Genomic DNA, 12,380 nt, shown 5'->3' with positions numbered 1-12,380 from the left:
TCATGGACCATGTGTTGGCCTCCAGTGGGGAGAGCCTAAGAAGAGACATCTGCTCTTCTCTCACTGGAATGTGGCCAGAATGGAAGACGTCAACCCAACATGGAGCAAGGCTTTCCAGTACCTTTTGAATGCACCCAGGTCCAGGTTCCTCACCACCTGATTAGCACCAGTTACCAAACACCTGCAGGTGCTCCAAAGCTCTAAATGACTTCCATTACATGAGGGCCATCATGACTCCCCTAAGCTGGCGAACCAGCGTCTTCTACGTAGCCAACAGCATCAGCAGAATTCTGCAGGCACTCCCAAGGATGGGCTTCGTGGCCAGTGCATTCCACTAGGACCCCAGTCTGGTCAAAAAAGCCACCACCTTTCCTCAGTCACTCAATTCCTCTTTTAATAGTCCATGTAATTTAGAACTAGTTACAAAAAATAAGATTAGATACCTTTGGCACAATCTTACAACAGAATGCCAGATACCTCAAAATTTAATTCCTTTGAATTAACTGTGATTAAAGTTTAATCATTAACGGTTCAGTCCTTAAACTGGTGAACAGAGGTAGTGTAGTGTTAATTAACATTCACGCATAGTTGGCAAGTGCTTCCCTCTCCCCCACCCCCATCAATCTGTCAGTATTTAGGTATCATCCCCATTCCCCAGTTCTGGCTTAAGAACCTAACAAACTGGAGTCTATCTCACTTGGACAACTCTCATCTCACTTTCAGAATGTGAGCCCTTAAACTCTGACCTTGGCAATGCACCATGGTCCCTCACATTGACTGTTCTCTAGGTTTCCCATGGCTGAACTCTCAGACACCAATGTGGATGTGGTAGTAGGGTTTCAGATGACCTTGAGGTCCCTTCCATCAATGATATTCCATCATTTTGTGACACCCCCTCCCCAAAAAAGTGTTTGCTGAATTGATCTGTCCTCACTCTGAGCTGAATGATGGCAGCGAATGAGCATTCTGCACCCGCACACTCCCAGTGGACCTCAGCACATCCCTCTAAGAAAGGGCTCTAGCACACACAGAGAAAAATGGCTCCAAATCTTGATTGTTTTATTCATTATTTCATGATCCCAAAATTTAGTTACAAAAACAAATTAATTTGGTTTTTTCAATAATTGGGTAGAGTCCTTCACCACCGCCCAGCCCAGTCATCAAGAAGCTTCATCATCAAGGAACATCATCCCATTTCCCTTCATAGGTGGATTGTGGGACAAGTCAGGAGTGATTACACTAAAGTTGAGTACAACGAGGATGTTAGAGAACGAATTCCTTAGAGCCTCTTAAGGGTTTCTTCCAGCTGGAACCTTCCACAGTTTGTATGTTATAGTGAAGAAGCTGGACTGGGCAGCACTATGGAGTCTGGAGACATGAGAAGACCAACGTTACAACAGCATCATTGTCATCCTCATCTACAGTGGAGTGAGGTGTTTTCTAAAAGGGCTTTTCTGTTATTCAGTCCTTTCAGCTGTATCTGACTCTTCATGGCCCCATTTGGAGTTTTATCAGCAAAGACACTGAGGTAGTTTGTTATTTCCTTCTTCAGCTCATTTTTACAGATGAGGTAAACAGGGTTAAGTGGCTTAGAATCACACAGCTAAAAAGTGTCTGAGGCTAGGTTTGAACTCAGGAAGACTCGTCTTCCTGACTCCAGGTCCAACGCTCTGTGCACTATGGCGCCACCTAGCTGCCCCAAGAGGGCTTTCCCGTACCACTATTTTCCAATTATACAATGAACACTCAGGCACAGAAAAAGTGAAAACACTCTTGAGGGACATAGTGGAAGCCATCAGTGGCAGGAAACACAATCCGGGTCATCTTATTCCCATTGCAGTAGGCTCATCCACTTTGCCCCAGTGTCCTTGCTACCCAGTATTGGGAAAATCTTTGTTACTCTACAGAAATGACCATAAAAAGGAAAGTTATTGTTGGGAAAAGAGATCATGAAAAGTCCATGAAATCTTTGTCTTCATCTCCAGTCAATAGGAAGATGTGACCATACTGGGAAAGATGTTACATCCCCAAAGACCGCAGGTGAACACACATCTAACAGTAACTGAGACAAAAACCTGCATTGCCAGAGGGGATTGGCCTGCTCAGGTATGGAGCAGTTGGACCAGATCCCTCCAAGGTCCTCTCCAACTCAGACCACATGACTTCGAAATGCTAGCATAAGGGGCCCTGGAGCATGACTCTATGCCTTGGTTCACTTGTGTCTCCAAGCAAGGAAAACAACAACCCAGGTTTACCAGAGACAAGTCAAGATAAAACACAGAGTGACAGAGTAAGCACTCCATCAGGAGGATTAGCTTGACCTTCCAAATGAGAAAATCCACATGGACGTTATCTTGCCCAGTTTTCTTTGGCATTTCTATTAATCTGGTGCAAATACAATCACACACTAAGAGCTAAGGTTGTTGCTCTGGGTCTTCAAGGTGGTGTAGTAGAAAGAAAGCTGGAATTGAAGTCAGGAAGGGACATCTGAGTTCAAACCCTGCCATAGACACTTAAGTAGCTCTCTGACCCTAGACAAGTCACCTGACCTCTATCAGCCTCAGTTTTCTCATTTGTAAGATGGAAATAAAAGAAGCACCTATTTCATAGGGTTGCTGTGAGGATCAAAGAAAATAAAATGCTGAGCGCATTGGAACTCGTAAAGTATAAGACAGATCCAATACAATCCAATAGCAAACTTTGATTACTACCCACCATGTCCTTGTCTCCCAATCCTGGCCTCTTCCAATCTCCACAGAATTCTTCCTTAAGACAGGAAATCGTGCCCCCAGAGCTAAATGTGCTCTGGGTAAAATCCAGCTCCTCCAAATACACAACTGGTATATGGAAATAGAAAGGATGCTTGTCTACTATTTTGGTAACCAGGGCTAAAGGCAGGTAGAGTTTTTGTAATTCTATGGAAGGCTGACATAGAGCATCTCTTCCTGAAGGATCAAGGTGCTGAACTTTGGACCTTGAAGAGAATGCTGAGGATGGCCAACATGTGCTTTCACTGTCTTAATAAGGGGTAAGCATCACAGTGACTGAGCCTAACCATTCCTGCTTCTGATTAAGGAAGGGAAAAAATAGGAAAAAAATTCACTTGCCCATTCAGACTACTAGCCTGAATCTAAAGGCAAACACTGTAAGGACTCAAGCCATGCTATCATTCCTATACTTTGACTCACCTGAATGTGCTGGACAAAGGATTGGAGCCAGAAGGGACCTGGAGGTAGTCTGGTCCAATCCCCTTTCACTGTATGGTCAGAAAACTGATGCCCATAGAGGTTAAAGGGAATTCCCAAGATCACACAGGTGGTAAGCACCAGAGCCTAGATCTGAACTCCAAATCCAGGGTTCTTTCCACTATATCACACCAGGGAATAAGGGTACCATGGCCCCAAGCTGGAGAATATGCCACAGCAGAGCAGGAGTAGCCATTAGAAAGGGTTGGCAGTCCTCTGTCCTCTGTACTCACCAGTGAGCACAATGAGATTGTATCTGAAGCCCTTCTTGGCTCTTAATCACAATCACTGATTAAAACACAGAAGGAATACTGACTGGGGGGAGTCCCTATGAGTCTAGACAGCAGTAATCACCAAGCAAGGTCAGCATCAACAGGAACTCGATGGCAGGGTCTTGTAAGGATTCAGGATTCCCTTGGGATCCAGCATGCCTTTGAACTGCTGCATGAGAAGGATCGCTTCTCGGGGCTTACTGTAACCAATAAAATCCTTCTTCTTGAACCCCAGGCCGTGTTCTGCACTTACACTCCCATGGTGCCGGGCAGTCCACTCATACACATAGGGCTCAATGGCCTTCAGAAGGGAAGAGCTATATGACTTGGCCGTTACATTTAAATGCAGGTTGCCATCTCCTGAAAGGACAGAACGTAATCGGATCAGAGACTACACTGCTAAGGACCCTGCTAAGGAAAGCACCATAAATATGCAGCATCATGGAAAACAGAGAGGATCTTGGGAGCACCAGACTGGCCCTTGGTTAAGTATCAGTCAGGTGCAGGTGAGGTAGGTTCTCTTAGCAACGCTTTTGACAAAATTCGGCAGAGGCTGCCCCAAAAGACTCATGATGATCAAGACTTTCCTGAGCCCCTAAGCAGGGCCTCGGATGGATCATACGACTTCTTTAAAACAAAACGAGGCAAAAGCAACTGTCAAGCAGAAGAACTCAACAGCTGCATTATTAGCTCTGGATATATGGCGTAAACACATGAGCAGGGATCACTTTCCACTTGTTTAAGGCCCAAGTGGCCTCCATGGGACTTACATCGGATTTCATCTGGAGAAAGGGCACTGGACAAAGAGCTAACCACAAATTTTAACCCCAGGTTGCTCTGGGACCCTGCCAAGTCACTGAGGTCTCTGGGCCTCAGTTTTGGGGGTTTTTTCTTCTATAAAATGGGGATAATTGACACATCTATTTGATTGGATAATTTAAGAATCAAATCTGATCACTTAGATCTAGGTAGCAGTGCTTTGGGAAAGTTACAAACTCAAAGGACATAATGGTCCTTCACTTCTTTTTGTTTTAAGCTCATTCACCAAGTGCTATCATGGGCACACAGGCTCCACCAGCTCCTGCCTTAACCTGGGCCAGCACCTCTTTTGGGAAAAACTGCTTTGTCCAATTGGCTTTGGGGAGGCTGGTCCAGGCCTGGGGGGAGGAAGCCATAGATCCATCAACCTCCTTTCAGCAAAATGCCCATAGAGAAATATACCTCTGGTCACCCCCCACATGCTGCCCTCCAGGGGTAGGTACAAGGGTACAAGGGTAGCTTGGAGGATCCCAGAAGGATTCCAGTATTCCCATACACCTGTATTCCCATACAGCCTGTCCCCACCACCCAGGCCCAAAAGATAACCTAGGGACGGAATCTGGGAACAAGGCACAAACTACTCACCTGGCTGCCCCCTCATCTCCAAGATGAAAAGACCATTGGGATAAGGAAATGGGGCTTCAGTAGCAGCCCTTCTCTCCCATGTACAACATTCCCCCCAATTTGCTTCCACCACTACCACCATCCCGTGCATTCATGTAGATGTCTCTATACACACACACACACACACACACACACACACACACACACACACACACACACACACATACATATACATACATATATACATAGCCCATTTTCATCACCAAAGTACGGCAGTAAGGATCCTGCACTTGGAGTCAAGTGAGCAAGATTTGAATCCCAATTCTGTCACATGTGTAACAGTCCCTCAAGCTCCCGAGGCTGATCAGGCTCAAGGGTGCTCCTGATCTAGATCAATGAGCACGTAATGAGCTTGGCCTTCCTAGTCACAAGATGTTTCAGGTCCCAGGCTTGGCAGAGCCTCAGACCTTTGCAAATGCTGAGTATTTGGTTGTTAGTCAGCAGGAACCACAGCACCTGCAGCCCACACATGCCCAGTGGCAATAGAAATGACTGGCACACACTTCCTGGCAGGAGGCATAAGCCAAGCCGCCTTCAGGGATGAGGTAAAGGGAGGAGCACTCCAAAGTCCTTGGCCTGGATGTTGCCTGTCGCTCTCTCTTGCCAGTTGTACAAAGGGTCTTTTGGCCAGTTCTGCATGAGGCAGACCTTGCCTGGGTCTTGGGAAGGTCACCTGTCTGGTAATGGGCATGCATGGCACCCAGCTCCAGAACCACTCAGAGCTCTTCTCTCAGTCCCCAGAGAGCAGGGATGCATTCAGCTCAATGGAGGCAACCTGGCTGCTCCTTCTCCACTGATAACTGGTCCCCACACCATACTTCTGTCCACATTCCCAACTGCAAGTCACCTGAAGAGGTTCGTGTAGCCTCTCCTGATGGGCCCTGCTGCAAAATGTTAAGAGGAACTAGAAGCTGCAAGGTGAGCAGCCCATTAATGCCATCATCATTTAGAACAAGGAGACTCATCCCTGATACGTGACCACTCAATTACTAATGGGGATTGTGGGCAGTGTTATTCCCAAAATGGACCTGGGTGCAGCAGGCATACCATCTGATCCAGACAGGGAAATGTGATGCCATCTGGACATAGCAGCCCAGGTTCAGTGGGTCCTTTGGGAATGTGAGGTCAGTCAACTGTGTACTTCTGCCCTTGACTCCTCATGGAGCCAAGGTCCAGCATCAGCTCTCATCATCTAGGACCAGGAAAACTAAAGCTAGAACAGGGGGTTCTCTCATCTGCTCCTCTGACCACCAAGCTGCATGGGCCTGGGTTGCCTTTGGCACCTCTGTGGTCAGCATTGCTGTCATGAGGTCTTCTTCATCCCCACTGACCACTCCCTGTTCTGCCCTTCTCAGTCTGAAGAGCCCTGTCCTTGGTCCTGACCAGTCTCTGCTCTCCATCACCGTCCTATCCAACCCAGGCAGCAGACCCATCCTCTTGGGGACCTTACTCTGTGGCACAAAGAGGTTCTTTAGCAAGCAGTCATCCTTAGCACTCTCTATAAGCCCCAGCTTCTCCTGAGCTCTCAGGCTGTTGACATCATTGCTCCACAGCAGCCCCACTCAGGACATCCAGACTCCATTCCCAGCCTTTGCCTCTCTTCAGTGGGCAGCTTTCTACCTTCTACTTCATTTCTTCCACCTTAGAATGAGTGACATTTGGAGCATCGACATTTCATCCTGGAAGCATGTGTGTGGCATCACATTAGACCATGAGCCACTTACCCTTACTCCTTGCTCTGAATTTTCTGATGCTCCCCTCCCCCCATCTCTCATCAACTAAAATGGCAGGGCTCTTGCCTCCCACAGTGCCCACGAGCTCTCCATTAGCTCTCAGTTCTTTCTACTGGTAAGAACCAGTTCCTCAGTGGTAGTTCCCCTCATCAGTGTCTCTGCCTCTGGAATAAGGAAACCATCATCAAGGCAATCCCAGATTTTACCAACAAGCCCCCAGAAGATATTCTAATAGGTGAAGTCTTGATCATTATAAAGTCATGCCTTCATGTCAGTTTTTACCAATGACTTTCGGACTTCCTCCCTCTTTCTTCCTTCTGGCCTGGCCTGGCCAGGTGCTCTGTAATCTGTGCCCACCACCATATTCCTTCCACTTCTCTTCCTGCTCCATTCTCCTTCACCCAAGTGCTATCCACCCTGATTTTCCCCTCTGGTTTATGGGTCACCTCAAATGAGCATATCTCCTACAGTGTCACCCCTTGGTGCCTTTTCTTTACCTTCCATAGCCAGAATATGGTCACTGGCACATGGCACCAAGGCTCAGTGATGGCTATGAGGCCAAATTCACCTCTCCAATCTTTAGTTCATTTTGCTTATTAACCGTACTCTGCACACGGTAGAGCTTATTGACTTGATTTGACTGCATAACCAGGCAGACTTATCCAAAGCCATAGGTCCTAAGACTGCTCCTCCTAAACACTCTCCTGTGCTATCTCCTCTTGGACCTCTTCACTGCTGTTTTCCTATCTGCACCATACCCGTTACCTGCAGGAGGTGGCTTACAAGCTACCTTTCTACCAGACCTGAGATTTCATCGGTTTAAGAATGCCTTTGAGTAATGCTGACAGGCAGCTGCTTTACAACTTAGAGTCAGAGTTGCCTACAGCACTGAAAAGTTAAGTGGCTTGCCCAGGGTCATGCAGTCAATAGTGTCATAGGCAGGTCTTCCTGATTCTGAGGTCAGCTTTCTATCCATTACACCACACTGTCCTACTGCCATGCTAGAGATCAACCCAATGTAGATGACTCCCCAAACTCTATCTAGCCCTAATTTCTCTCCTGAACTTTGGTCTCAAATTTCCTGTTGTTTGCTGGACACCAACACTGGAACTCCTACATTATCTTAAACAGAATATCTCCAAAACAGAATTTATTACTTTCCCCCCAAACCTGCCCCTGCTCCCCTACTTCTGTTGGGGGCATCACCCTCCTCATATTCACCCACATGGTTACCCTGACCATGCCTGAGTCATCCCAGCTGGCTTAGAGCCTCCCTCCATATCCACTCAGTGGCCCCGAGACTTATTCATTTTGCCCCCTAACATCTCATACCTCTGTTAACCTCCACCCTCCTTTAGGTCTTCAGTCTCTTGTCTGTTATGTCCCTGTGACTCTTGTGATAGACTCCAAACTGGTCTCCCAGGGCTGGGGCCAGAATTCTCCTTCTCCAAACCATCCTCTACACAGCTGCCAAAAAAATCTTCCTAAGCTATAGGACTGAGCACCCCTTTGGCTCAACACTCTTCTGTGTCTCCCTATTTCATTGGAATTCATACAAAATCCTGTTTGGTTTGTAAAGCATTTCACAATCGAGACTCTCACCTCCCTTTCCAGATTCATTTCAGAGCATCCCTCTTCCCTAAACCTACTACATTCTGGCTAACCTGGAATCTCAGATGTTCCTTCAAAGTGGCATCCCAAGCCCCATCTCCATATCTTTTTTCAAGTTGCTCCCCATGCCTGCTGTACATTCCTTTCTCACTTCTATTTCTCCACATTTTTAGCCCAGTTACCACATCTTCCATAATCCGTGGTTATTGGTGCACTATCCAGTCTCAAAATTGTGCTAAGCGATGCTGCATCCCCCATACAGAAGCTCCCTGAGAGCAGGAACTGCCTTGTGTTTGCATCTCCAACAAGGAATTCTAGAGCTTTGCACATAGTGGGCACTTAGTAAATGCGCACTGGATTGAATTAGATGAGGAAGGAGGCTGACATGGAATAGGTAGAGAGGTGGCAGCTGGCTCTGTGAAGTCAGAAGGACCTGACCCTTCTAGAGAGAGACTAGGTAACCTGGAAAAGTCATGTGACTTCTCAGTGCCCTTTGCTAGTCTCTAAGTGGCAGAGCAGGATCAAGCTGCTTTTGTAAGGAGAGTTTCCACAGGCCAAGTACCCTGAACTAATCATATCAGAGATCTGATTCTTCCCAAAAAATTTTTTGAACACAACAACCATATAGGACAATTGTTCCACACAATACAAAACAAAGTCTATAAAGCACTTTGGCAATTCTCTTAATCTGAAAAGACAGGGTCTTGGCCAGCCTTATGGAAGCCCATTTTGCAGATGTCAACACAGAAGGCCAAGAAGTGAACAGGAGACAAAGATAGGAAGTGAAATCTAACTAAGTCTCCCACTTCTTGAGGCAATGTGCTGCTCTCCCACCATCAAGGGAAAACGGGCATTGCCAGGGGGCCACTCACCTACATGTCCGTAACCCACCACGCTCTTGGCACTCTGGCCCAAGCGACTTCGCATGTCGAGCACAATATCATACAGCTTCTCCACAGGGAGTGAGATGTCATATTTGTATACGTAGCCATCACAGCTCAGGGCCTCTGTAATCCTTTCCCTCAGGGCCCACAGCATCTAAGAGGCAGAAGGTATTTAGAGGAGCTTCAGTGAATAACCACTGCATCCAGTATCTTCTTGGATCCTCTCAACAGCCCCTCTTAGAGATGAGCCATTATTGTCCCCATTTTACAGATGAGGAAATTGAAGCTGAAATAGGGTAAGTGACTTATTCAGGGTCACATGGGTATTTAGAGGAAAGTTACTTCTTTTTCCAAATTGACACATGATAGTAAATCCCAGAAAACACCTCACTCACTGGGAATTTTTACTTTATAAAGACAAGAATAGGGGATGCCAGCAGTTACAACACTCTGGCTATGTTCCTAAAGAGTTCTGTGGAAATCAAGTTTTTTATACTGGCTCATTCTAAATATACTGCGGAAACTGATGATTTAAAGGTACCCTGATTTACATACTTGTATGAAGCAAAGAAACCTTCCTAGAACGAAAAATCACTCCCTAATATCTTTGTGAAAAAGGGAAGTGAAGTCTGGCAATCGAACAGTGATGTATGAGTATGGGTAGGATTTTTAAAATTCTGAATCCCACCAAGAAAAGACAAATGATATAAAGCAAAGTTCATCATTGGCAAAAAAAAAAAAAAATCCCCCTACAAAATCAAGAAAAGACAATAATTCACAAACGAAAGAAAGAAGGTGGTAAAACCTATTATTCTCTATCACAACATTTAAGAGAAGAAAAATCCCACTATTAAGCACCAAGAGAGGACATGAAACACACTGGTTAATTCGCCTCTGTGTTTAAAAAAAAATCCTGAGTTCACGATGGACCTCTGACACCCCCTGGCCATGTCACTTAACCTCTTAGTGCCCCCAGTTAATGTACAAAGACTATAAGGTTCAGATCAGTTGTTGCTGGTCTGTGTTGATGGTGGGAATATCTGCCCCCAAAGTCCCCCACAACAAAGAAATTCCAACAGGTTGGTACCAAAGAAGAAAGCATTCACCAGCAAACTCAAAGGGAAATTCTGCATCTGTTAACTTACAAATACCCAGGAACTGCTTCTTGGTTAATCAGTTTCCAAAGTTCTTAAATAACATTAAACTCTAGGACATTCACCAGGGCATGATAGAGAAATCTCAGAAGGAAAGGTGCCCAAACATGTTGAGGAACAGAATTACCTTCATTTTCATGTTATCCGTGGCTACAGTGCCATCTGTTACCAAGCCGGAGCCCATGACCCGCTCCAGAAAGTTATTCAGTTTTTCCTCATCATGCCCAGCATTGGAGCCTGAAGTTTCAATTAAAACATAGAAGGGATTTTCTGGAAGCAAACAAATAGAACAGAAGTTGAATGATCCATGAGAGGTATAAATCCAATTAGTAATTTAAAATCGATTCCTGAAAAGCTCGGAGTTGGCGTTGCTCAGCTTTTCTGCTTTCTACATCATCCTTCCCACAACTCCCCTAGAGAAAATCTCAGCCAGAATTCAATCACATTCAAATACTTATAGACTAGACTGCCCACTAAGTGTGCCCTCTCCCAGTGCCTCACTATGGGATGACATCCTTGGCAGCCTGACCAATGACAGTGTGGGCATGTCCTGCCAAGCTGAGATGGCTTCAGGTCCAGGCTTTCTCCTGAAAATACTGCTCTTCAGGGAGGTTCAGCGAGGCCAATATCCAAAGCTTGGCCATTGGATGATAACTGGGTTAGCCATAGCCACTCAAGAAATCATCTGCTAATGTTCAAAAGGACAGTCTCTGCATCAGGGAATCAGACTAAGGTCTGGTCTGCTGGAAATCAGTCACTGTACCAGTAAAGTTTCCAAATGCAATCCAGGCTATTCTTCTTCCTCCTCCACTCTGGCCTCCATTCATCTTCATTTGCATCTCCTGCCCCCCCGTACATGTAGCAATCTCCGTACTCTCAGAAATGCACTTAACCTTGAAACTTCACACACTTCTCTCTGACTTCCTCTTGACGTGTCTGTTAGCTTCTCCATCTATGGACAACTCCACTTCTGCTCTTACAGCTCATATGTCAAAATCACTTTTCCCCTAATAATAGCTCTTTCATCTTCCATCTTAGGAATTTGCTTTTTCCAGGATGGGAAGTCTTTTGAAGTAGCATGGAAGGCCAAGGGAAGAAGCAAAAGGAGGAGAAATGAATCACACTGCTCCAAGCTGGTCTTGATCTATCCATCACCACCCTTCAGATCTAGTCCTGAATCAACCTAAATAGACTGTCACCTGGAGTGTATCTCTCCACCTCACCCACAAGGACAGCCAGAAACCCTGCCATCAAGCTCTTTGCTGAGGTCAACACAGACTACATCCCTGGCTTGCCCCTTATTTAATAGCTTAGTAACCCAATTGAAAAAGGAAATGAAGTTAGTCCAGCGTGACTTAGTTTTCACAAACTATCAGATCTAAGTGATCCCTTCCTTCCTTCCTAAGGGAGTCTTGGATTGAAGTGATTTGTTTTCCTGTCTTACTTATATGCTATTAGACCCTACATTCTTTAAAGACAGGAATTACATTCTATCTCATCTCAGTAACCCTACTGCCTACCAGTATCTTCTATACAGCTGGTGCCCAATATGTATCTGTTGAATTATACTGAGTATTAATATCCCTGCCACAGATTCAAAACAAAGCAGGACCCAAATTCAGTGCTATTTTCAGAGAGGTAATGTGATGACATGGAAAGAAAACAGGCTTAGGAGTCAGAAAGCTGGGGATCCAGCCCCAGAGCTGCTGTGGAAGTAATGGACAAGCCACTTACTCTCTCTCTCTCTCTCTCTCTCTCTCTCTCTCTCTCTCTCTCTCTCTCTCTCTCTCTCTCTCTCTGTAAAATGGGGGCATTGGTCTCAATGGTGCCTTAAAAATCTCCAACTCTCACAGAGCACAACACAATGACAGGCTCCAAAATTACAAAGGCAGTCAGGCTTTCCGATAGTGACTTTCAACTTAATGAGATCCAAGATACTGCAGGTGGCATCATCAAAGGTCATCCCAATGCAAACTTTTCCATGTCCTATTTTTCTATTTCTGACATCTCTCCAAGTCAGCTACTGAAAACAACTCTA

At 45.7% G+C, this 12,380-nt stretch overlaps 1 protein-coding gene across 5 annotated transcripts in view; it reads right to left on the bottom strand.

Moving 5' to 3' along the window:
- Positions 1 to 1,038: 1,038 nt before the first annotated feature.
- The window catches only part of D2HGDH (D-2-hydroxyglutarate dehydrogenase), a 34,502-nt gene continuing 23,160 nt past the window's right edge, over positions 1,039 to 12,380 (bottom strand). For 4 of the 5 annotated variants that reach the window (XM_072618782.1, XM_072618784.1, XM_072618783.1 and 1 more), the window contains 4 exons: positions 10,470 to 10,612; positions 9,177 to 9,342; positions 3,600 to 3,877; positions 1,039 to 1,368 (listed from right to left, as the gene is read on the bottom strand). In XM_072618782.1, the coding sequence (XP_072474883.1) occupies positions 3,615 to 3,877; positions 9,177 to 9,342; positions 10,470 to 10,612 (572 nt within the window). In that variant the 3' untranslated portion in view covers positions 1,039 to 1,368; positions 3,600 to 3,614. The remainder of the gene's footprint in view (positions 1,369 to 3,599; positions 3,878 to 9,176; positions 9,343 to 10,469; positions 10,613 to 12,380) is intronic. The other variant, XM_072618785.1, reaches the window with a different exon arrangement.

Source organism: Notamacropus eugenii, chromosome 6 (genome assembly GCF_028372415.1).
Source record: "Notamacropus eugenii isolate mMacEug1 chromosome 6, mMacEug1.pri_v2, whole genome shotgun sequence".
Lineage (NCBI taxonomy): Eukaryota > Metazoa > Chordata > Mammalia > Diprotodontia > Macropodidae > Notamacropus > Notamacropus eugenii.
The sequence above is the reverse complement of the archived record's forward strand: the minus strand, read 5'-3'. Positions and strand labels throughout refer to the sequence as shown.